Here is a 25,881-nt window from a genome sequence, read left to right on the forward strand (position 1 = left end):
CTAAATGTGATCTGACATTTAAAAACAAATAAATATTATGAGTGATTAAGCCTTCTAATCTTCAAGGCTTTCTGTAAGTTAAGTATGGATTGATGCAAATGGTACAAAGGAATCAGAATGTTTTTTATCAACCAATGTTAATTTGTTATTCATACGTTTAAAAAATATATTCAAACAAAGTTAAAGGTCATACTTAAACCAAGGAATTTCAAGGTTATGTCTGCCCCTCTCAAAATGCATATTAATAGTTTAATTCTGGATTATGGATTATCTATGGTAAATCTCCATGCATACTCAGGCTGAGTGCAATGTAATAAATAACCTTAATGTAACAGAGTGCATATATTTATACGGATTATGGGCCTGATTCTCATTTAAATTAAGGTCACTCCACAGAGGTGGGTGTAAATAGAATTTGCTCTTCATTTATGGCCACATTATGCTGGCTGAGTGATACAAAGTGGTCTTCATGTAAATGAGAGTTAGCCTGATACATTAAGCTGAATTTAAAGCGTACAGAATGCCATCTGCACTCATGGAGCACTCCTCATGGGGTGCAAATGTGAACAATTACAATAACTTTACACACCTAAATAGTATGACTCCTTGGCATTTAGTTTACATGTAATTATGAGGAAAATTACTACAACGGTACATAAACATACTAGACATTCTCCTATCCTGCCTGCCCTCAGAGCAATGAAGTTTCTTTTCAGCTTAGAGCTGAAATAATCTCTGTACATGCTGCATGGCCTCTTGCCAGTAGGTCTCCAAATCCAGGTGCTACAATAACATTAAATTTAAATTACATTAACAATATTTAGGATGAAAATGTTGCAAGCAAGCATCAGAAAAATGGCAGAATGAAGGGCCTCGGCAACATTAATATGCCTCTTTTGCATGAGTGCACTATGATGCACTTTATTGATCTGGTCACATACTATTTTCTTCTGCAGATGCTCTACCTCTTTTTAGTCCATACGCAGTTATCCAGTGTTTCCACAGTCATATGGTATTTGTTTAGTTCTTCCCCATTGAGTGTGAGGCTTCAATTCAGACCTTTCACTCAGTACGATTTACTAACTAATGATTTACTTCTACCTCAGCGCTCCCATGGCATTCCCATATGCCCTGAACATTAATTCATGTTTCCCATTCATTAATCTTGTAGGCATCAAAATGTTGATTAGCATCTCCTTAGAATACTGTGACGAAATGAGTCATATCTTTGATTCCCATTTTACATTGAGAAAAATCAAGGCACAAAGAAAATTGGATTAAAGCTATCAAAAAGGTGCACTGATGTTGGAGGTAGAACTGAAGAGACACAGAGGCTGGTACCTGGCACTGCCCTGTGCTTCAGAGTGCAGGCGCACTGCCCTCCCAGGTCCAAGGAGCAGCAGAGCTCTGTGCATAATTTCATGCTAATAATGGTCACATTTTCAAACACATAGGTAAAATTCTTCTTCAACTAAAAATCAAAATTTGTTAAATGTTTAAGCACAGGGTGGCATTTGTGAAAATTATCAGAATCCTTAAAGAAAATTAGTAAAAAACCCTAGTATCTTGTATTACAAAAGCTTGATTTCAGAACTGTAGCTAGTATGCCTAACCTTAGGATGTTAAATATATATACAGACACTTAAATACAAGCTGGAAAACTACAGGCAAAGTGTCGGTGCTTAGCCACAGTTACTCTCAGGCACTGGCACCCAGAGTTACAGAGAGATAACAGGTTTGAGTATTTTGACCAGCGACTGTCACACGCATTACCACAATCTATATCATTCTCCCCTTTCCTCTACATAGCATTATTATTTCAAGGCTAACAAAACGATGGTTTATTTATTATGGCTTTTGATGCCTAAAAGCTCTTAAGAACTAGAGAACAACAAAGGCTCTGAGAAACAGGTAATGCATGTTAGGAGACTGAATGTCTTATATCCTTTTAATATATATAACACCTAATATGAAGTAGAGCAAAAGCAGAGGTTCCCACTTGGTGAAAAAGTCTTCAAGTTAAGAGCCTGAACCAATGCAGCATTAAACAAGTGCACCTGCATTTTAGAAGCAAATAATTCCAGCAGGGATTCATGTTGCTGTGGATACAAAGGGAAGAACAGCTCAAAGATACTGGTAAAGCAGGGAGGGATTAGAGTATCTGGGGAAATAAGTAAAAGGTATTGGGTTTCATTACACAGTTCTAGAAGACAGCTACAAAAAAAAAAAAACCAAACACCTCTAAAGACCCTTGTCCTCAAAATAAAATAGGATTGCCAATTTACTGTGAGCACAATCAAAGGAACAAGCAAAAAAAATTTTTTTAGTACATTACATATCCTGGCATTTGTTAGAATATTCCTTGCTAGTTTTTCTGGATTTTTTTGCCTGATGTTTTTCTACCTTTTTTTTCTTGTGTGTGTGGAGCAATGATGGAAACTGCCTGAACAAATGATTTAATTAATTGCTTTCATTAAACCCCTCATTATCACAAATAATAAGTCAAATCACTTTTGTTACCAAAAATAAAGTGAAGTAGTCTACATGAAACTAAGTGTTTCAATTTATTTGAAATGAAGCATCACACCTTTTTAATTTATTTTTCCAGTCATTTATAAAAACTAAAATAAAAAAGGGTGACAGAAGATAATGCTTTATCTGGCTACCAAAATTGGTAACTATGTGCACTATTCTCCTTCATGCATAATCTTTAAACAATAACTTTAATATCTGGAATTATAACCTATCCAAAAGTAAAGTCCTAATTATACTGTCCTCAACTTTGCTGCAGCAGAGCACTTGTAAAAATGGCAGCTCTAGGTCATTCTAAAAATGGTAACAAACAGTCTGTTTTCAGCACTAGATGCTGAAAACTTAGATGTGATAAATTCTTGTATTAACGAAACTTTGAAATCAGAGAAATCTCTGTCCTGCAACAAAAAAAGGAACCTTAAGATTTTTGTGGAGAGGAAGGAGCCCAGAATGATAGATGATGATAGAAGAGAGTCCCACCAGGCAACAACCTGGTGTTCAAGGCACAGAAACTCAAAGTGCCCAGGTATAAGTCTCACTGTAAAAGGCAGATATAGACAGTAGTTCTCCTTTTCCAAAATAATATAACAATTTATCCAAAGTAGGACTTTTTTTTTAAAGGAAAGATTATCAGCTCAAACATTTCAAGAACAAAGTAATTGGGACATGACTTGGAGAAGAGACTTCTCCAAAAGGAAAAGATTTTCTAACAGATTTTCCAGCTCTACACAAAACTACAGATAGAAATGCTCAGCTTAACGAAGGTTGCTAACATTAATAATAACACAGAAATTCCCACTCATTCATATTTTCACTAAAGGATAAATATGTTACTTAGCACTATAGAGTTTCTTTGCGTAATCTTCACGAGTCATGTGTTTTCATATTGCCACTATACAAAATTGCTTTTGTTTGCTTGGACAAAGCTCATTGCTTTTGCTGGCAGAGCTGTAGAAAAGTGTTTACCCTTCTCTCCACTTCCTCCCACTCTCTGGGCAGCTGTATTTGACACAGACAAGTAAGAATCAGCACAAAATCAAGAATGAAGATACGTGAAAACATAGCAAAACCATTTCCCTGTATGTTGCTAGATGATGCCATTCTAGTAGTATGAAGGCTCTGCAACTGATCATACAACACTTGGTTATTAAGTAAGAGAGTCAGTAACAGAAGCAGCAGAAAGGGTTTACTCTTTGTATCAACAATTACCAAAAGCATCTGTTCTCAAGAACCTTATGTAAGTGCATCAATTACAGCCCTCAGAACAGGATTTCAGCTTAACTGTTGGCCAACATATGTCCATCTAGAAGTCATCCCTCTCTAATTACAAGTAAACAAAGATAAGTCAGTTCTCCATTGGATCAACCTTAGGAAAAAGTGTTAAGATTGTGAATGAATTTGCTCAATGAAAGAAGGGATAACAATAAAGTCTTTACTGGGACACTTTTCAATGCAAGGGTCAAAAAAGGGGTTTTCCACATATTCATTTGCTCTATAAACTGCACCCATGATGACTCTTCCTCCCAAGGCCAGCGACAGACGCATCAAGAACACTACCAACTGAAATAAAAAGATAAGTGAATCTAATTGTCAGTAGCTCACATTTAATTTGACTGCCACTTTTGACACCAGGGGATAGATAAGTCAGTTGCTTACTTCAGTGGCAGAATTCACATCTTTTTCTTCCCAGAACACGACTATTTTCATTCTAAGATAGGTCACAACATTGGTGAAATTCACCATCCTTTTTAATTTCAGAAAACACTCTTCTAAATTGTTCAGAACAGAGGTTAAAAGGAAAACATTCGGTTCCAACTTTGATTTTTAAAAAATTCAAGATGTAATTTCATTTAAAAAAAAGAGCCACTTTTTTAAATGACACCTGAGCAAAATATTTCATCATGTCGCAATTACTTCCCCCTGATATCAAAACAACATTCTCCTTTCAAAATCTTGCATTTTGATGGAACAGTGCTTTTTATTAAAGTACTCTTTTTTCAGAAACTTCCCACTGGGTTTACTGGTGATTAATTTTATCAGATGCTGTATTCCAAAGAAAAGCAGCCTACAAGCCCAGGCCATGCAAGCCACTGCTGTCACCACTTTTGACATCTTAACAAGAATCCATTAAAAAGCTAAGTAATATTTATTTTGACCTTTGAGTAACACCCTTCAAGGATGCTGCAAGTGTTTCTCTCTCCCCAGCTGGCAGCTCTTCATCATTGGGTCTCTCTCCAAACTTTGAACTTGATGGTTTGATTCTACACAGGATTTGGAGGCACCTCCTTGCTGTTGAAGCCTAGAGCCCACTATCACAAGACAAAAAAAACAAACAACAAACAACCAAAAAAACCCCCCAAACCACCACCACAAACTTCCCATAAACTTTACTAGCACCATTCTGAAGATAACTTTTGCCCCCACTAAGCCTACTGGAAGATGTTCTCTTTTCCACAGTAATTTCTCTAACTTCTGGCCCATATTTATTGAGTGTCCATTTATATCTACTTGAACTGGATAAGGACATCAATCATGAACTTAAATAGCTGGGGATTTTTAAGATAGGCTTATTCTGGCAAAGCTTCTGTTGCCCCCAGAATTGTCGATTTACCTTCATTTGTTCAACAAATATTTTCTGCTTCCTTCTTTGCTCTCACTAAAACCTGTATCCCCTCTCTGACCCTACCTCATGGGGTGTCCCTCCCCTGTAGCTGTCCACCCTTCTTCAACACCCCATCTCAAAAGCTGTTCCTCTCCAGTTAAATTTTGGTTGTTCTGCTAGGGTAGATCAATTAGTCCTCTCGCTTCCTTTTTCCACTTTAAGTGGTTAGTCCTAGACTCCCTTCCACCTTGTAATTTTAATGCTTGTCTCTCTTTTGTCCTCAGTGCTGACCCTTTTCCTAGACAATGTAATTAAAAACATTAGCAACTCTGACTCTGCTGCATTTCAATTCTTTTATTAATTTCTCCTTTTTTAGGTAGCTTTACATCACCCCACTATCTTGATTTCTCCCTGAATGCTACCAAACATGTCTTTTTCCAGTTTCTTCTTTCAAACTCCCATCCATATAAGAACTCGGGTTCCTGAAACAACTCAGCCACCCTTCTGTCACTGTCACTGCTTTTATCCCTTCTAACCACCTCTCATTTCCCAGCAACTGTTTTTGCTTTCCTCACCTATGTCAACTCACCTTTCTCTATGCTTTTTTTGCACCATTCTTCTCTAGTGATTGTGGCTCTTTACTGTAATTCAGTTGAGTCTTTTTTTCCTTTGTGAGACTAATTCTTTTCCACACTTTGCCTCTCAACCCATATTGACCTTTGCAGTTTTACCACTAAGCTCTTCTCCCTCCTTTAACCACCTCTCCCTAAGCTTTCTTCTCGGAAGTCTCTTTGTCTCTGCATCTTACCAGTACTTGCAAGGTGTATACCAGGCTTTGAACGTGTGTATCAATTAACACATGTAACATCCAAACTCTGGGGTACAGCATTTAAGAGCAAACTTCTAACACAACTTAAAACTAAGTCTTAAGTACTTGCTTATTTACATATTTGCCTATTTACTCCTTTAGTGTTAATATCACTTCAGGCTCAAATGTGAGCTGCCTTAACATTCTGCACTGAGAAACACTGTGAGCATAAACTGAATTTTTGTAGCAAAGTACAAACTAAATTATGACTCATCTGACAACTCAGCTACAGATTTCTTAGGAAGCTCTTTCAAAAACTGTAGTATTCGCTCAAGATCAGTGGTATTTCCAGGATCTAGCTTATTAAAATCAGTGTGGCAAAGTCCTTAAAGTATGAATTGTTATATGGCAGAACAGGAAAATCTAAAGAGCTCTTTCCTTGGCCCATACAAAATACATAGCTGAATCAGACACTTCCATATAGTTATGTGGGAACATCCATAGTTACAAAGTTTACAAGATTAGCACTACCATCCCGAATGTAAGTTGGCTTTGAATTTGACCAAATCAAAGTACCATCCAACCACTACTTCAGTGAGCACATTTCCTTACTAAAATTTAAATTTCCATTCCATAAATGTTTCAGGATTTCATCCTGTTCAAAGTATAAAACAGGGCAATTATTCTTCTAGACAGAAAATGAGGGATATCTGATGATGGCCTTGGTAGTTACAGTCTCTGGCTGTTTAAATCTAATCACCTGGCAGATTCAAAATCACAGTTGAGAGACATCAACACCATTATCTACAAATAAAGATACCATAAATTGGGCAGTAAAACTAGACTGTGGTTGAAATTTTGCTGTTTTGTCTACTCCTGTGTGAATGTTTCAGTGCATAACATACAGTGCAGATTCCAGCTTGTTAATAGGACATTTTTAACATTATTGGCCAATCACCCATGTTAAAACTAAGGGTTTGTTTTTTTTTTATGACTGTCTACTTACCAGACCCCAATTTTCCATATTATTGTGGAGGAGATTAACATTTTGACTCTGTGATGTTGCTTCATGCATATTTGGCAATGCTGCCCTCACAGAGATGACAAAGTATGCACCCTAGAAAAGCCTACAGATGTCAAAAGACAGACTTCCCTTGAATTTGAAGGGCTTGAGATTTGTACTAATGTTTTTGTCCTAGCTTACGGCCAAGGACCACACATTCTCCTCCTGAAAGCAAGAGCACGCAGAAAGAGAAAATACTCATAAAACTTGCATGTTCTGAGGCACCACCCCGGTGCCACGTCCTCTTGACAGAAAGCTGGCAGCCCAGGCAGGACAGGGACATGGCTGGTGGTGGAGTCAGCTGGGCCAAAATTCCTGATCTCAAACATCTGCATGTAGCAGCTGTGGATCTGGGCCTCGCAGCACCTCCAGCCCTGGCAGCCTGATGAGCACAGCTGCCTCGCTGATATTGCATCCCTTAACGTAAAACAGCTCTGAGAGGTGCAGCACCACAGAGCCATGTAACGCCCATCTCTTCACCAGGGCAACACGATACTTCTCCAACAGCTCCTTCCCAAACGGCTCATGCCCTGTAGCTGACATGAAACTGAAATTATGCCCAATCAATGCAGAGATGCTACTGACCACCACACTGCTAGGGAAACAAACCACACAATGTGATGTGTTACAATTCACACGGCAATGCAGTGTGGTAACCTGGGTACTGGAAACCATCAAGCTACAGCACTGTGGAGCTCCATCTAACCTAACCAATCCACAGTAGAAGTTTCAGGAATCTAGGTAACACAGCATGCAGTAAAGATTCACCATCTCATCACTGGCACTCCCCACTCTCATTTCAATGTAAGCTGCATTCAGACTCATCTCCTTCCTGGGATCTGGAGGGTAATCACAGCAATCCAGAAAAGGAACCTTAAAATTTCAGCTCGTCAAGCATTCAGAAAAAGCAAGCAAGTACCTTCAAATAGTGATCTTCATTTGTCACAACCCTCACTCTGCCCATTAAGAGCACATACATATATACATATGAACAGGAATCAAATCTACACTAATCACTGGAGGGAAGGATCACAACTTAACCAGCCAACTAATTTTTTTCCCCACTGTAGTAGTCTGAACAGTCTTCTGTGTTTCAAAACCAACCCACAGACAGTTTATAAACTGCTTTGAAGACCTCAGCAGTTACACCTCCACAACAGCTCTAGGAAGCAAACTTCAAACAAAGAAAAATAAATATGAACAGAAGAGAAAGTACATCTACTCCATCGCTTTAGCAGAGAACTGGAAAGCCTAAATGCAGTGTTTGCACTTGGAATGCCTCTTTATTTGCTTTGAACTGCATTGATCAGAGAACTACCAGATGCTTCGGGTAGTCAGGTTACCAAGCTCTGCTCAGAGCTGCTGAAACAGCCATGCTAACATCATACTTAGTCACCAGGAGAGGTATGATAAACACAAAATGTAATTCTATGAAAATTCTTGTGACTCATTTCAATTTTGAAATGGGCCTTTAATAAGAAAACTACTCTTTCCAAATCAGTTTTAACATGCAACAAGAAGTTATGAGTATTCATATACAAATAGTAACAAAAGAAAATCTACAAATACGTACAAATTTAAAGTGTGAAAGAACAGCTTGGGCTCAGACAAATGTTTGCATGCGTAAAAGGCAAGTACTTAAAGTTGAAACAATCTTATTTAAAACTGAAAACTGCCTCTAAAGCAAGAATATAAAATAACCACGTATCAATGCTAATTGAGTATCATTTTTTGGCAGAGGCATGTCAAATGGCTGTTAGGAAGGCTGATCTTGACCCATATCCTCTCCCCTAGTTTATGTCTGGTATCAGTCACTGACAGTGTTCATTGTGATGCTGACTGCGCAACAAGGCGAGATATGACCTATCTTATTTATCTCTGTCACAACTTGATCTCTATTCACCAGAAATGATGGAAGGCAACAATGTCTGAAGGACACAGGCCCAGTGACACTGAACACATGGTCGACTACAACATTGTTCTGGATTTGCCTTGGTATGAAAAAAAGGCAGTCAAAAGGAAGCACATGTATATCAATTCATGTGGCAAAGATAGATAGTATAAAACAATGAAGATCACTAAACCATTCATTACATGTTAGCTCTGTGATCAGCAAGTAAGCACTAACTATTTAATTAGTCAACTAATTAGTGACAGGCAACATGGAAGGCTTCAGATGTTCTCAGACAAATGCAAAGATAAAAAGCCTAATTAAACAGCAAGCATTATGCTAACTATTGCCAAACAGGACAGATGTGCAGGATATTGTATAATACTGTGCTGCCAGATAACGGCAGTTGTAGCTGTTCTGTCAGAAACCGTGTTTTAAAAATCCCTGCCATTTCTAAGCTAATCTTAGATACCTTTAACTCACAAAGGGAGAAACCGTCCTGCAGACAAAACCTCACAGATTTACTGTGTTAGGTTCTAATTCTACTTTAAGAAAAAAGTTCAGAGCTTTAACAAAAATGTACTTTAATCCATTTGCTTTTTAAATGCAATAATTATTTTAATGTACCTGCATAGAAAGGGAAATATATTTCACAACATTTTCATATAAAATATTGTGATCTTAGCCACCATTCATTTATTGCTATTTTGTGCAGCACATTATGTATATTTCCAACGTCCTCAGAGAATAAGTCATTGTTTACACCAGAGGTTGGATTAAGTAGGTTTTCAAAATCATGGATTAAAAAGGGTTTTCCCTATAATCAGAAGACAATAACGCTTTCCACAGCTATATGCAAAGAGGTGGATAAAAAGCTAATTGGTTCACTACACTGGAACCAATGACAAGATACTGCTGTGAGCAAGCTTTTTGCGTTCTTGCAGCCAAACTTCAATCACCTGCTGTCAGGGCATACTAGTTAGCATGCTGTTCCATGAATCCTCCACCAGAATAAACTGAGAATGCTGAGGTTTTTTAATTACATGTTCTTCTGGCCTAACACTGCTGCCATGACCATCATTCTTAAATTATCAAAGGAAACAAGAAGAAACAAAAAAAAAAAACCCTGCCCTCCTGGTAAATTGGTATTTAGCAATGAGGTTATTTTTTAAAGCATCTCAGTACTTGTGAATATGAAAAGATTAAAATGCTGGGCTATATCTTACATTCATCAGGATATACATTTAGGGGAACGCTGGTTTAACTGAGGACTATGCAACTCAGCATCCCCAATTATAGCTGCTCACAGGTTTTTAAATAAATTCTTTAACTGCTGTTGATACTTCTCCTGCTGAACCTCACCTCCAAGAACTGGTACTTGCAGAACTCTGAACTGAACTCATTACTCCTTTTCTCCTATTCATAGGTACAGAGATTCTGTATTCATGAAAACAGATTTTACACTTGCAAATCATTTTCAGATACAATTTTCATTGAATACTTGCAGGTTGAATATTTAAACCAGCTTTTTTCATTTATAAATTTAGTATACGCATAATTGATCTCAGTGGGGATAGCAAAAAAAGGGTAACTTTTTTAAAACTTTCTTTAGTCTTAAAACAGACTCCTTTTTAGGGTCTTCATTCATGGTAATTTGTCAATGTTAGTGGCTCATAGTACTGCAAGTGTACTGCACGCACATATCTACCAGAACATCTGATAAAACTCTTTCTCTTTTAATTCCAACCCCCACCCCCAAAACCAAGTCACTCAAGGGAAACTAAAAATAAACAAAACTTGCATTTTAGCTTAACCTCTCTTTGGAGTTTCTTTGACTTGATTCACTCCGAGGCTGAAAAGGCTTTCTCCCCACATCCTACAACAAAGGGGAGGCAGGAGCGCCAGTCAGCACTAACAGTTTGGAGGGCAGAGAACAATAGAGGCTGAGACTTCGTGTTGCTGGCTGAGCTGCTTTTTCACAAGAGGGGTATTTGTTCAGTTGCTGCTTCTCCTTTAGGACTGGACATCACTCAGAGTTTACACTGCTTTAACAAATGGTCTGATGCTGCCGCAATTTATATAAGCCTTGTCTTAGCGCTAGAGAGTGACCTAAGTCCTGGTTTTGTGCAAGGGGAAGCATATAATTGCACTGCCCAGGAGGAGCCTCATGCAGGAATTGTGGGAATAACAATTCCTTCCCTGCTTGCCACGCTCCTGCAGGGAAGTTAATTACTGCAGCAATTTATGATGCAACTCCCTCCCCCCCCTTCCACAGTGCCTCAGCTCTGCTGCCTAGCTCGCTGCAGCTCCTCACGTGTTGGACAGCCACAGCCGAGGTGCAGTCTCCAGAGCCGCTTTCGCACCTGTACCTACCGACAGCCAGCCGTGCACAAGAAGGGAGGCCAGGCTCTGTCTGCATTACTGCTGGCACTGCCACCTCCATCATTCGCCTGTTTCTTGAACAAAAAATTCATATGCATCCTAAAGAAAAGTAGCACTATAGCTGAAAACACATGCCTGCATGTGATTACACTCCAAGAAAAAAAATCAGCAGGGGTATTTATTTGAATGGTGAAACATGAATAATGAGATCACCTTCACTGACCTAGCGTTAGATTAAGCACAATGGACGCAATTCTCCAGGGCTCAGAGTACCCCCAGCATTAGGAAGAAGCTTCCCCTACTAGCAGGTCATTCCACGTACTCATTTGCAGGATTTCTGCACCGCCCTTTGAAATAACTGGCACCCGATTTGGGTGCACCACTGCCTTGACCTCTATGACAATCTCTGTTTCCAGAAACTCCAACAGCAAGGTAACGAGCCACAGCGAAAGACTGAAGCAGCATTTTGTAAGATAATGGTTCACAGCACCAACTCCCCCTTCGCAGCATGGATTACAAAGCTCATTTTCGGTTCAGGTGGATAAGAAGTGGTGCCCATGGCTGCTCCGCAGCACTGCTCAAAGAACGACAACGCTGAACTGCCCCCGGAGCATTCTGTGGCGGCGGACGTGCTGCCAAGTGCAATGCCACTGCCCCAGCACAATGGGAGCGAGAGGCAGCCTGCTATAGCTCTTGAGTGAGGAGAGGTAATGCTCGTGATTATTTCTCTGTTCAATGAAAAATGTATTTCTTCAGTCTCAAAGAAGTTGAAAACACTTGTAAAATCTAGTTCTAATAATTGTTATGTAGGTAAGTGAATTACATTTGTATGTTTCCATGGTCACTGATAATGTAGAATAATTAAGTATGAAGAATAATGAGGAGAAAACTACTTCCTCTTTTTAAGGATTAGGGGCTTACAAATTGATTCAATCTAGCTATTTTTAGTGCATGTAACCTCTACAAAGAATATTAGAAAATTATGAGTAAATTAAACTGAATTGTATTAAAAGGCCTTCACATTGATCAGGAGACTTCATCTGCTGATGATGTGAAAATTAAAAAAAACACATCTCTTAAATTTACACATATATTAATATAAATTCTGTGACATTTTGCACTAAGTGCTGACTGCTTGCTTTTTGCATTCTCAGAGCAATACTCAATCTCTCTTATGTGAGAGCACTCTGTTTGTGCAGTGCTGAAGACAAGCACTCTCCCCTATGTACAAGGACATGTTCTGCAAGAACTCTTGGCTACAATGTGGTTCAAACAAAACTTCTCGCTGAAAAGTCTTGGTTGAGGTATCTCAGAGGAGGATACCTATAAAGGATTGCCCGACAGACACAACACTATCTGTACGACCTGTTCACTACAGAAGAACTTAGCTTCTGGCTGACTGACTTGGAGTGTAAATATGCTTTGTTTTTCCCTCACAGTATATTATACTGAAAGCGTACTAATAAATAGCACAGGATGAATAACAAGAAAGTGGCTAGTAGCTCTAAAGTACATTTTTAACTGAATTTTGAGTGGAACTGAAAGCTGAGAACAGAAGGATGAGGGGAAAATGATTTTACCCCAAGAGGGGATGCTCTACAGGAAGTCAGGAACTAAGAAAAAAGAGCAAGAAGCAGGTATTTTTTTTTCACTGCTCCAGCAATATAACAAGATCCATAAAGCACTTCAACTTTTTCTTCTCTTGCCATATTGATATTTTAATTTGTGATGTTATTAATGGTTGTTGTAGAAATACAAACTCTTGGCTTAACTGAAAAAAAAAAAAACCCAACCACCCAGGCAAAATTTTCAATTCTGTGCCAACCATAAAAATGCCAGCCTCCCCTAGTTTTTGTAATAAACATTTCGTTGTAACAATCGCATTTAGAATTAATTTAATACTCATTTCTGCAAGTCTTTCAAGACATTTCTAGTACGTATGTTTAATCTATGAGGAAAACAACAAATGCATAAAAGGAATTGCATTCTCACATACACGGTCTGACTTCCTGATAACCCCCTAAACTGGTATGGAGGGGGTACTTACATAGAAGCTGCAAGCAGTGAGATGTCGGAAAGAGGGCACCCCTGTCCTAACTTTGGAAAGTGTGTAAAACAGCAGAACTTGTCCACAAGTTTACTCTGGCTTAGACAGTGGAAGGTGTAAAAACAGGTGCATACATTTATTCCCCTTCTCAGCCAGTTTATTTACTCCAGTTTGGATAACTCGAGGTAACCACTGCAATTCAATTTGCAGCTTTACTGCTGAAAAATTCTTTAATGTATGCTGACGGCCTGTGCTCTTAGTGGGCCACCGAGCAGGCTGAGACTGACGGAAAGCAGTATCCTCTGCTAGACCTTTCCCACACCCACTCTCAGGTCTACAGCAGAAATGGCAGAAGGGTCAGAATTGACCATTTTTTGGTTCCTGAACAATCCCAAACATCAAAAGCCTTATCAGAATCAAACATATCAAAAAGTGTTATCAGAATCAGAAGAATCACAGTGAGATTACAACTGAACAAGATTATGTTGTACATTTCTGCACAGCTCTGAAAACACAGCATCACAACGAGGTAAGAGAAGGGAGGGATTCAGACAGTGATTTGTGATCCCACTGGGCACAACTAGCTTTAAAGATCAATACTGCTTTGGAGCACATGTGAAGGGCTATGAACTTAACCTCCACCTATAGTATTTTTGTATAAGAACAACAGTCAAATAGATTTTAAGTATGTGGAATTCTCATTTTCAGCATGCCTTCTGTCAGCACTTTTGAGTCCCAGAATCAGCCAGGATACAAGCACCTATCTATTTACATCTGCAGACACTCAGACCTTTAACATCTAGTACTTGGATACAGACTCAAAGCCTGCTTCTAAATGGAAGAAGCAAGCCCCGTCAAACAAAAGGTAACATATTCTTCTCAGTAAAGGAAATCAAATTAAAAACTTACCAAAAAATGAGGGTTTCCAGAAAAGAGATTCCAACATCAGATGCGCCAACCACCACAATTCTAGCGTTGATAGATGCTTTAGATGCCAGTACCAGCTTTCGATTTATGTGGTTCAAAGAATAACTCAACTGTAAAAAAATATGTAAAATGATATAGAAATGCATTAAAAAAAAAAAAAACAAACCAGCAAAAGTCTCCTAAGAATCATTAAACCATCAGTAATGCATTACCTTGCATTCATACAAAACTTATTATGGCTCACTGACATGACTAATACTATGATTTTTCTGTGCACAGCACAAGATAAATGGTAGATAAATGGTATTAAAATATTGAAATATGTGCATGCTTAATAGGTTACAGAAAATTAGCAGAGCTTAATGGTCTGGCTTCTCCCAGAAAAGATGCTATGGAGTCCTTGTAAGAGAGGAAAAAACACCGCCTCTTCTATAATTTACTACCATTTAGCTAACACCTGGGGAACATATATTTACATAATGTTAAGGCCATTTTTATACCTTCTAGAGCAGTTTTTACTCTTGCTGTTTTATTTATGGAAATAGTCTTACTTATAAATTAATTAGGAACCTATATCTTGAGTGTCTTTGTGTGTTTAATTGAAAACTCTCTTCCAAAATGGTGGAATTCACCTTCTTTTTTCTTAAATATAGAGCAGCTACACTGAAAGCCAGGCTGTCAAATGAGTAAACTAGTATCTCAATGCCACTGAGATCAATACTCTGGCCAAAAATCTTACTATAAAGTTTTTAATTACTAGCTTCTCAGTTTCCATTCTTCTTAATGCATACACTGGTTAAGACAATAAACTCCATTTTTTTTTTTAATTGGTGTCTCTAGGTCTCACTAGCTCACAGAGATTCTCAAAAACAAATATGCAAGAAAGGGCCAAGAGATAACATTGCACCTGACAATTTTTTTTCTGCCCTGAACTATATTTAATTTTCAAATTTCTGATGAAAGGCAGGGAAATACTTTCCATCTTGCAGTACAACACACTTCACATTTTTCTTATTGCTTTGGGTTGTATACATTCCCATTTCACAGAATGCATAACTGCAGATTCATAAATGCACTGAAGAGACAAATAGAAAATGGAGCTCCTTTTATTATTTGTCAGACACTTCTATATATTTCTGCTGTGCTACTTAGGCAGGAAGCAGTCTAAGACTTCTAACAGGTTTTCCTGTATTACAAATAGGAGACAGACGGTTAATAAAATTAAGTCCTCTAAATTCCTCCTATGAAATTACAGTAGAAATACATTCTCTATATATTAGTTGACAGAGTAACTCAATATGTGAAGAATAAGTATTTTATTTTAAAGCTACGGTAATGACATTGGCCTTCTCAAGAAGTACATGGAACACTGAGATCCCCAAGAGATCTTTTATACCATGTCTTTGCAGTGGTAGAGACCCACAGCTGAGATTTCAGCATAGCCCCACTACAGAAGGTGGAGAATTGTCTGTGTAACACACTAGAGTGCTGGCCTATACCTTAAGGAAGGATTATGGACCAACTACTTGCAAACTGTCATCACTGTATAGCAAGTAATTGGAAAGGTGACAAAATTAAATGTCTTCTTTGGTCAGGCAATGCTATTTTTTACTGCCAGATAAATGTTCTTCCGGTTGCAGTTCATCACAGTGCAATGATGACATCCAGTGGTGAGCCAGATTCATCTCAGGGACCAGACTTGACTAAGAAAATTCCAGAAGATATCTTAAAAAGTATATGGTAAGTAGCCAATGGTGGCTGCTCCATGGAGAAGTCAAATGTGTGAAACCTAGCACATGCTCGCAGTCTCACAGGCAGCCTGCACCGAGGAACGACTTGACCAGCCAGGGCTAAGCCACAGAACAACTGTCATGCTGCCCAAATGGTTGTTATATCTACAAGTCTCTACAAACAAGCCTAATGATCTAATCCAAAGCTAGTGCTTTTTAACATGGTTAAACACTTCTTACAGCAAGATTTGCCAGTAAAAAGGGGTTTGATCATAAAGGAAAATATATCTATAACATTTCCGCATTTCAGAAACTGAAAAAATCTTTTATATTTCATTGACAATGTACATCACTGGAAGAGATTTTAAGAAATGAGAACAACTGATGCCAATTTTTAAATGCATCCCCCACTGCTTAAAATAAAACCTGGACTATGTTTTTTATAACATACTAAATGGGCATACCCCAACTACAACGTTTGACATCACAAGCGCTGACACTTGCAAAGATCTCATGGCACCACAAACAGGCGTTGAGGATACTGTGTGTAAGACCCTAATCTTAGTATTCAAATTCCTTGGGTTTGTGAACTCTGCAGATGAGAACTCTGACAGGCTTTTTTTTGCTGCACACAGAGAGCTGCAACTTTCTAGAAAAGCAATGCCTTCTGGAAGAAAAATCATTAGTGATGCTTTTGCTGAAACGTGGCTTTTAACAAAATTAATAAAATAGTAAAAAAAAAACACAAAGAGAAACTACTTGTAATGTACCTAATCAACCAAAATAACTAGACAGGAATGTCAGCAGCTAATAGGATAAACCCAACAGACCTTACAGCAATGCCGAGTTCAAACATCTCCTTCTACTGCAGTCCTGTGTTGTTTTTTCTTTTTTTTCTCTTCAAATGTACTCCAACAATGAAATACAAAGCAGTAATACAATTTCCTCGGGAAGGGTTGTATCTAATTTATGAAATGGCTTCTGTATCAATGATACAAAGGCAGCATATGAGTAGAATATAACCGTTTTTGTTCACCACACAATGGCCCCAACACCAACAGCTGTCATGCTTCAGAAATCACCTTTCTAACAGCTAAGTACACTAAATGGCCCCAGGGAGTAAGGAATTAGGTGGATTGGTCCCATAATACCACCTTATTTTAACAAAATGTCAGGACAAATGACTACATATGTTCCCCAGAGGAGTAATAAGACATCATAATTGATAGGTCAATAGCAAACTCTAACTTGTTTATTCTGTATCCAATTTATTAAATAAAACAGCAATCATTAACTAGTGTAAGGCAAAAAGAAATAATTGCCATTGTTAGAAAAGGCATAGATAGCTCAGGAAAAAAGTATTTTCTTTGATTATCCAAAAGATTATTTTCCCTCCTTTCCACTCTGGTATCTGACAGCCTCTGCCATTGCACCACCTGTCACATTGCTTCCACCTGGGAGGGCAGAGGGCCATCTACGCCTTCAACTCCACCTCCTGACAAAGGTGGCCTTTCTTGATTAAATCATGGGGGATAGTTTTTCATGCTGACAGCCAGTGCCATCCACTTAGAGGCCTTCAAACTTTACCTCCACTGAAAACGCTTATGCATTTCTCAGAATACTCCACTGAAAATCCAAATCCTGCATGTAAATCACATCTTTCACTTACGAGCTCACAGCATAATATGTGCCAGAGTAGGATTAATTTACAGCATTAAAAATTCACACATCCTTCTATGCTAAGTAACCAATGGAAAAAGATACATGAAATAATTATTTGGTTTAGCAAACATGTTTGTACACATTTTTTTCTTTGCACTTTCAAACCATGTAAAGCATCATATATTCATTGTGTGTGCCTCGATCTCCCATCTGGGTAGCCACTCAGCTTGCAGATTGCCTGGGCATGTATTTGTTGTGTATTTACTCAACAATATACACTGGTGGTGCAAACTCAGATGGAGAACATTTTGTAGCTCCTTCTAGTTCTGTTTTTAAACATTGGACCCTGGGCTATTTGTAAGATTTATAAAAATATTTACTGTAATTGTTCCACAATAGGTCTGGTTTTATAGCGAACATCACCTTCATTTAAAAGGAAGAAATGGAAACTGAACACTCCAAAATGAAAAAACAAGTTGGACAGAGGATTTCAACTTTGACAGAAAAGGAACAGTGCTATTTTCTGAATTGGGTATTGGTAAATACATCCTAGTAAAATATGAGCAGTGTGTCAAAGAGCTGTTACACTCATTGCTGGAATTCTTCATGCAAGACTCCGTAACACAGCAGAATTTAGACTTGACTTTATTACACACCAAGGACCTGGGCCTTATCCAGCTAAACACACTTAAGTGTTTGCTAAATTTTAAGTATGTTAAAGTGCCCCTGAATTCAGAAGGACTGCTCAGGGTACAACAAGAGAAGCATGGGACTGACTCATTTGTTATGTACTCAGCACCTTCACAGATCCCTCATTACTACAGAAGTAACAGGGAACCACTTGGAGGGACCCTCCCAGCCCTGTCTTGGGGGATTCTATGCCTGTCTGCAATGCTTTGTTTTAATTTAGCATTTGTTACTGAGAAACCTGAGTGACAGTTACTGCTGTACAGGATCTACATAATTTGAACTCTGTTACTGTAAAAGCCATCAGAAGGAGTAAAAATGATTAACAAATCTGTTCCTAGACTAGTGCTGAGGTCAGCGATGGTGGCAGGCAAACAAGAAGGTGAACAAACAGAAGTATTTTAATTTCAAGCTCCATTTGAATCACAAGAAAAAAAAAGAAAAATCAATGTTTACCAAGGAGATCTGAACAAAAAATACTGGAAAATGCATGCTTTTTCAGCCTACATTATTATTTTTTCTAAGTACTAGCTACATTCCAAAAAGTCTCATTAGGAATGTCTGTAAACATGTTTTCAAAAGCTGTTTCCAAGTATTCACAGATTTACACAAACACCAGAAACAGAAGCAAAAGGAAAAAGAAATACAACTGTGATGAAGACTGCAAACTTAATCATTTTGTTGTCTTTGTCAAAGAACACTTCTTTAGTAACTGTGGCTCTATAAAACCAGTTTGCACAGATAATAACTAGCCTTTATATAATATTTTTCATCCATAAACCGCAAAGGCCTTTATGAATGAAGTTGGTATTATTATACCAATCTTAAATGCATAAATGCTGATCTTCAGCTTCTGGCAAAACAGTCTATATATTCATGACCAATCCTATGCAAATCTCTGTGACTCCCTATGAAACCAGGGATTTCCTTCAAACTCCAAAAAGCAGCAAAGGCGAGCAGAGCACAGACACATATATTTAATTTCCTTGCAGAACCACTGTTACCATGGTAAGAAACTGCGCTTTTTTCCTTTTAGCATTAACATCTGGATTCCCAGCCCAAAGAGGGCTGGACAGTTCACACTTGCATAAAGATCTTACGATTGCTTGCTGCTCAGCTTAAAAGGACAAATAGCTAAACTCTAAATGGTGCCATTTTCAAAGAGTTCAGTTCTCCTCCATCTTTCAGGGGAAGAACGCGATGTACAGGAAGGCACAGGAACTTCATCGAAGCCACTCAAGCTGGCAAGAGAGCACATGGCTGGCTCTCAGGGTTGGTTTCCCCAGATTTTAAGATAAAGAAATCTGCTTTATGGAGACCAATTCTCATCTGTTAAGAAAGTCACTTATCCTCTGACAGCAGTCATTGCTTCACAGTTCATCTTTGTCTGTTGTTTATTTCTATCCCACAAGGTATTCTTGAAGGGGAGAAAGCAGGTGGTAAACAGAATTTATTGTTTTTTGGCCAAGACTCAAAAAGTTATAAAAAAATGTAGCAACATCTAGGAATGTCAGCCTGAAATACCTTCCAGATATTATCTAGCTGGACTCCCAACGTAAATGTGGAAGGAAATACAGGAGAGGTTGGGCTGGATGGATTTCAATTCTGTATGCCAAATTTACATAAACCATCATAGGTCTATTACACTTAACATCAAGAAGCTAGACTGATTTACTCTCAGAGACAGTCTGGCTGTGCCCAAAGGCACAACAGCAAAACTGGAGCTTGCAATAATCATACAGTGTCAATTGATGCAATGCCAAAAGGTTGTCTGTCTATCCTGCCCTTCAGAAGTCCTTGCAAAGGACTGACCTCCATAAGCTCAAAAGTCTGTACAACGGCCAGTCACTGGGCAAAGGAGTCCTGGGAGAACACTTTGACTGCACAGTTTGCACAGAAACAACCAACCAAGGAAAAAAGCTAGCAGCTTGCATTAGTCTCTGGAAATAGCAACTGGAATGCACACTGAGCCAATCTGTAGAGGCAGTTAAACCAATATGCACACTGCTCACCAGTGATGTTAGCTCGTCCCGAAGACTCATAGCAAATGTTACCAATAATCACCCAGTCATCTGACTACAAGAATGACTGATGTCTCCACCTTGCACACAAATCCAGCATCTATAAAGGTTCCCTGTGCTGACAGCAGCCCAGGAGACACTACTTTTAATTGACAGCATCTCATCCCCAGCAGAAGCAATGATTGATGCATTCCACATCAGAACGCTGGACTGAATCCCTCCAAGCTGGTGACCACGTGCACGTCCACGGAGCCCTGCCTGCCGCATTCCTCTGGTGGACACCATGCCCTGGCAGCACCGTGTGGCTCCCCACCACCACCACCAAGGTGCCACTGAGAATGACTGCTCAGGTGGCACCATCCTGCACCAAACTGCTCCCAGGGAGCACGATGTGGGCAGGCATGTGATGCTAGGCTGCTGCCAGTGGGTGGTTGCAGACCCAGCCCAGCCGAGGAGGACAGGGATGGCGCTGAGCCCTCGCTGCCTGTGCTGCTTTCTACCTGTCTACGTGGAGATGAGTCTGGTCTAGAGAAGCAAAGGTGCTTTGGGAAAGCTGTCACAGAAACCATTCCACTGGGGTACGTCTCTGGCACTCTCACTGGTTCTGGCAGTTGCAGTGAGGACCAGCAGCACTCTTGCGTATGGTTTTGTGCCGCGCTCCATGACATTGGTGATTACCCAGCAATAAAGCTCTGCAGCACAGGGGCTGGGCGGTTCAAGGAAGCAAACTTCCACTTGCATTTTCCCTGCAGCACCTCTGTGCTTCTCCTCATACCAGCAGCATAAATGGTGCCAGCTCCTCTCAATGACATACCTTCTCCCAGAGTATGCCATTTGCCCATGACGCGTTAACAGTCTTCTTGCCTTCTTGACAAGGAAGAATAGCCATAGTTTCTGCACTTCTACAATTTAGTGTATCAGCTTCTCCAAGCAAAACTGCAGGAAAGCCAAACGTCCTTTAGATTTGTTGGTGACTATACCAACAATTCAACAGGTGGCAACTGCCCTGGAAACTAGGCACCCAGGAGCTCCTGCCTCATCATGCTCTTGGAAACAGCTTCTTGATTCCAGTGAATCCTGGAAAAGGATTGTAACCCATACCTTTAAAGCAGACATGTTAAAGGATGAAGAATTCTTTTAACAGCCTGCTAAGACTGCCATAAAAAGCTAATTAAATAACATGAAAAAATGTGCCAAGTAATTTAGAAGTTGAAAACTACCAAAATTAATGTTTTGTACTAACCATATAATTTATACAATTAATTTTGTTAACTTCCATCTTCAAACAGGCTATTTGAACAGATTTCTAAGACATCTGAACAACGGTATTTGAATAGCCAGCCTAACTTTCATTGTTAGTCACACAATCCTTAATGTCTGAGCGTATCCTTTACCATGCACTTCCAGAAGGTGGACAGAGAACGTCCCAAGTCCAGGTCCAGCAAGTGGGTGCCTGCAGCTTGGTCCCTGTCACCACTCTATGCTAAAATCAGAGTCATTGTGCTCTGCACTCCTGCACAGAGAAGGCTGGAGCCTGGAGGATCAAAAGAGCATGCAAATACTTCCCAAGTATCAGGGCTGACAGAGAATTCTTTAAATCCTGCTCTTAGTGGCATGATTATTAACATGTTATTAAGTCATTCCAACTAGGTTAGTAAGTAGACTTCAAATGACATCATTTTAAAATCAAAGCTCATTCTTTTCTGACAATTTCACAAGAGAAGTTGGGATCTAATAAGTCTGAACCATAGCCATTCAAATTAATGGGAAAACACTTATTTATTCTAATTGGCTCTGAATGTAAATGGATATGGAAAATATTTTCCTGCACTAGGGCCAGGGTCTGAGCAGCCAGCCAAAGACCATCATTAACTTAAACAATGTCTCCTTAACTTCTTGGGTTTATTTTGTGCCATCAGAGTACACATTGATTATACTGCCTTCACGTAGAATAAACAAAATAAAATAAAATTAAGACTACCTATAAACAGTAAAATTATATGTAACTGAAAATACCGCTAGCATTTCCAGACATTAAATTATTTTCTTCCACAATGAACGAAAGGACTTCCTTAAGCTTTGATTTTAAGCAAGTCCTGCTTCACCTCTCTGGTCCAGCTCCAAAAGGCACTACAAAAAAACCTGAACACCCCTGAAGAGACTTAACTGGAAAAATCTCTGACTGCTGGCTGGCTCAGGAAAGTTTCCCTCTGAGGACTTCTCTTGAGAGAAGACACCACCGCAACGCATCACAACTACCCAATATGCATATCAAAACAGGATTGTATGCTCTGGAAAGGGAGAAGACAGAAGCATCTCTGTCCACTGTACCTACTCTGCGTACAGACTCATGGAAACAGAGGTAGCACTTTCTAAATGTACTGAATTCATTGAAAAATGTAAGAGGTGTATAAAATTAAAAGAAAAAAAAAGAAGGTAAAAAAAATCATCACATTTCATACTGAAAATAATGAACACAAAGTAACTAAATAACAGTACGAGGATACAAGGAGAGATTGATTTGCAGCTTACTATAAAGTCATATTTTAGTGACAGCAGCTGTGGTTCTCCATTTTGTAATAGTGAGCATTACCTTTCTGTGGAAAAAATATCTATGCCCTCCTTACAAGCTGCAATTATGCTATTTGCAAAGTCAACCTACAAAATGCTTTGAAAAAGCTTTAAAACAAGCCTGACCTGTTTTTAAGCAGAAATGACTATTTTAGTTTGCTGCAAATGTCATTAACACCTGTATAGTACTGACACCACGCTTTCAAAATAAAGATAGGTCATCTTACTTTTAATTTCACACATGCACATAAGTGGTAAACATTCAGAGCATTCCTGTTAATGATGCCATCTGGTGCCTCCCATAATTGTGTAATATTCAGCCTTCCAAACAAGATGTAATGGCAGCAACACACAAAACCCACTGACATTTACAGTACGGAAATTTATTATCAGCCATCAGTTCAGAATGACTGTGTTTGCATGACTACCGGTGCTATAAAATCATCACCTTTACCAACCAAGTGGAGGTACAATAAATAATGGATTTTAATCCATGCACGTACCACAAAAGCATTAAAAATTCATTACTCAAGTACAATAGCATCTTAAGCAACAGTTACTTCTTTAAAAATTAATACTACTTTCCTGGTTAAGTGAAAACTATACACACACCAAGCCTTTGTTTGTAATACCACTGTGTTCGTATACAAATTATAACACATAGGAATGCTTCTGTTTTAACTTTGATACATGAATCTTGATATTTAAAAAGCAGAGAATTCTCTCGCCCATCCTACTTAGGCTCTTTTTGCTATATTTATTCTCTGTTACCTTAGTAGAGGCTTAATGATTAAAAAAAAAAAAAACAACCACCCAAAACCCCATCAAAAACCTTTCACATTTTAGCCACTTCCATTACATTCCAGCGCCTCAATTGATTTCATACAAACTGAAACTGAGCTAAAATGAAACCTCCTATTACTACTATACTAAGTCAGAATACACTTTGCTATAAAGCAGACAGCTATAAAGTAAAATAGCACCAACAGCTTTTCTTAACCACTCTTAGTAATTCAGTGCACTTTCAACTTTTATTACAGAGTACAGTTGGAGAGAAGGCATCTAAAGAAGCATGGCTATTTCTGTGGTAACGCATACAGACCATGACAAGGAACGGATACTTCCCAGTAACTGCAACTCTGTAAGCTGCAATGAGATGTGCTCTGACACACATTTGCACTTCAGGTGGGCATGCATTCCAAAGCAAAAGCGTTGTTGCTTTATAGTACTTGTATCTGTACCTGTCCACCTCTTTGGATGCGTAAGGTTGAAAAACCTTGCTCCCTCAATTTCTCTCAACTGTTCAGTTAGAAGCAAAAAGCTTTGCTTGTTCAGAACAGGTTGTTCTGCTGTATACAGCCTCTCCCCCCATGTTTTAAAATCTGCTTATTTGAACTCCTTATTATCTTTTAAATGCAACCGAGCTAAAATTTTCTAGCTGCACTCTCTAGAGTAGCTGGGACTTGCAGTCATGCGTTGCAAATGTCCCTACCTTTTCCTGTGCCTTCCTCCACCTTGACAGCAGAGTTTTAACTGTCAGTACATGAATTCTGAATCCTTTCTACTCCTCTTCCTTGATAGGTCAGGGTAATGGATTATGCTCAGTCTGGGCTGTTGATCCAAAACATTCAAGATCCTGTTCAATTTTTTTCAGTAAGAAGTACTGAGGAAGGTGTAGTCAGATATGTCCCAACTACACAGAGACACTAACATACAAGTGAAGAGTTAGGGCAACTTCTAATTAGCTGGCCTAAACATAAGAAAGTAGAAGCTACAGAGAGTGAAATGCCTCAAGAGTTTGCTGGAGGAAACACTATCATCTAGAGAAGAGTTTCCTATACAAACACATATATATATATATAATCTGATTTACTTATTAAATAAGCTGCCCCAGAAGTGAAAGTTTCTGTCAAGCTTGAAAACGTTTTAACAATTTTTTCAGTTTTACCTGCTAGCTAAATTTTTTTTAGCAACGATGGCAAACATACTGGACATATTTTATTTTGTTTTAAAGTCCTGTAACTTTACAATGGACATTAAAAAAGCTCATTTAATAGTGAATAGTCCAGGACAGTACTTACACTTCGAACCCATTTGAGGATCTTCTGCAATACAGAGAATATGTATGAACATACACTTCGATGGAACAAGTTCTAAGATTACTCTAAAAACAATCATGTATTGTTTAAAAACATTTTATAAATCTTAAGTATCTTCTCTCATTTTACTTCTTTTTTTTTTAAACTATTTTAAACTGTTTTCAGGCCATTTATTCACAGCACTTGCCATAAACATCAGCGTGGAATCAAGTAAACACACAAAAATACGTGCATACTGGCACTGAAAAACTATTAAGTCAGCAGTGCGTTGTATTCCAATTTCTTCTTGAATATTACGTTAACATTTACCATTTCTTCTGTGGTTAAGCTTCCATTTTTCCCAGACTACAAAGAAGAGGGCAAGTTTTCAGCCTTTTCTCATGTTCTGGCCCCAAATGGTTTCATGTGGTAATGTAGAACAACACACAATGTAAGAATATGCACAATAGGCCTGCCTTTGTTAGCTTCTCCTTTTTGCAAACCCCTTCTAGATGGTCCAGAGAGTCATGGAGTCCACAGGCTACACATTTGCAAAACAGTACACACCACTGATAATGCAATAGTGAAAGCTCCATGACTACTTTGAGGGGAAAAGAGGACATTGAAAGTTTTCCTCTAAATGGTAAAGGAAAAATCCTCTTTTGAAGAAAAAAGGCTAGTGCTATTAATAAGACCAACTTGTTACATCTGGGGTAAACAGACTTTACCATTCTAGCGACAATAGTTCAATTCACATAACCTGCAAAGCAATGCAAGTATGAAAGAGCAGAAGGGTACCACCTTCCACAGCTGATACCACTAAGAACAAAAGGTGGCACGTTTTCATGCACTGCATTACTGAATTCCATGTACATGAGGT

The 25,881-nt window shown here is 38.7% G+C and overlaps 1 protein-coding gene across 3 annotated transcripts in view; it reads right to left on the reverse strand.

Moving 5' to 3' along the window:
• The window catches only part of CFAP61 (cilia and flagella associated protein 61), a 123,705-nt gene that overhangs the window by 51,792 nt on the left and 46,032 nt on the right, over positions 1-25,881 (reverse strand). For all 3 annotated transcript variants that reach the window (XM_069787785.1, XM_069787787.1, XM_069787786.1), the window contains exon 17: positions 14,235-14,362. In XM_069787785.1, coding sequence (XP_069643886.1) covers positions 14,235-14,362 — 128 coding nt within the window. The remainder of the gene's footprint in view (positions 1-14,234; positions 14,363-25,881) is intronic.

Source organism: Haliaeetus albicilla, chromosome 7 (assembly GCF_947461875.1).
Source record: "Haliaeetus albicilla chromosome 7, bHalAlb1.1, whole genome shotgun sequence".
Taxonomy (NCBI): domain Eukaryota; kingdom Metazoa; phylum Chordata; class Aves; order Accipitriformes; family Accipitridae; genus Haliaeetus; species Haliaeetus albicilla.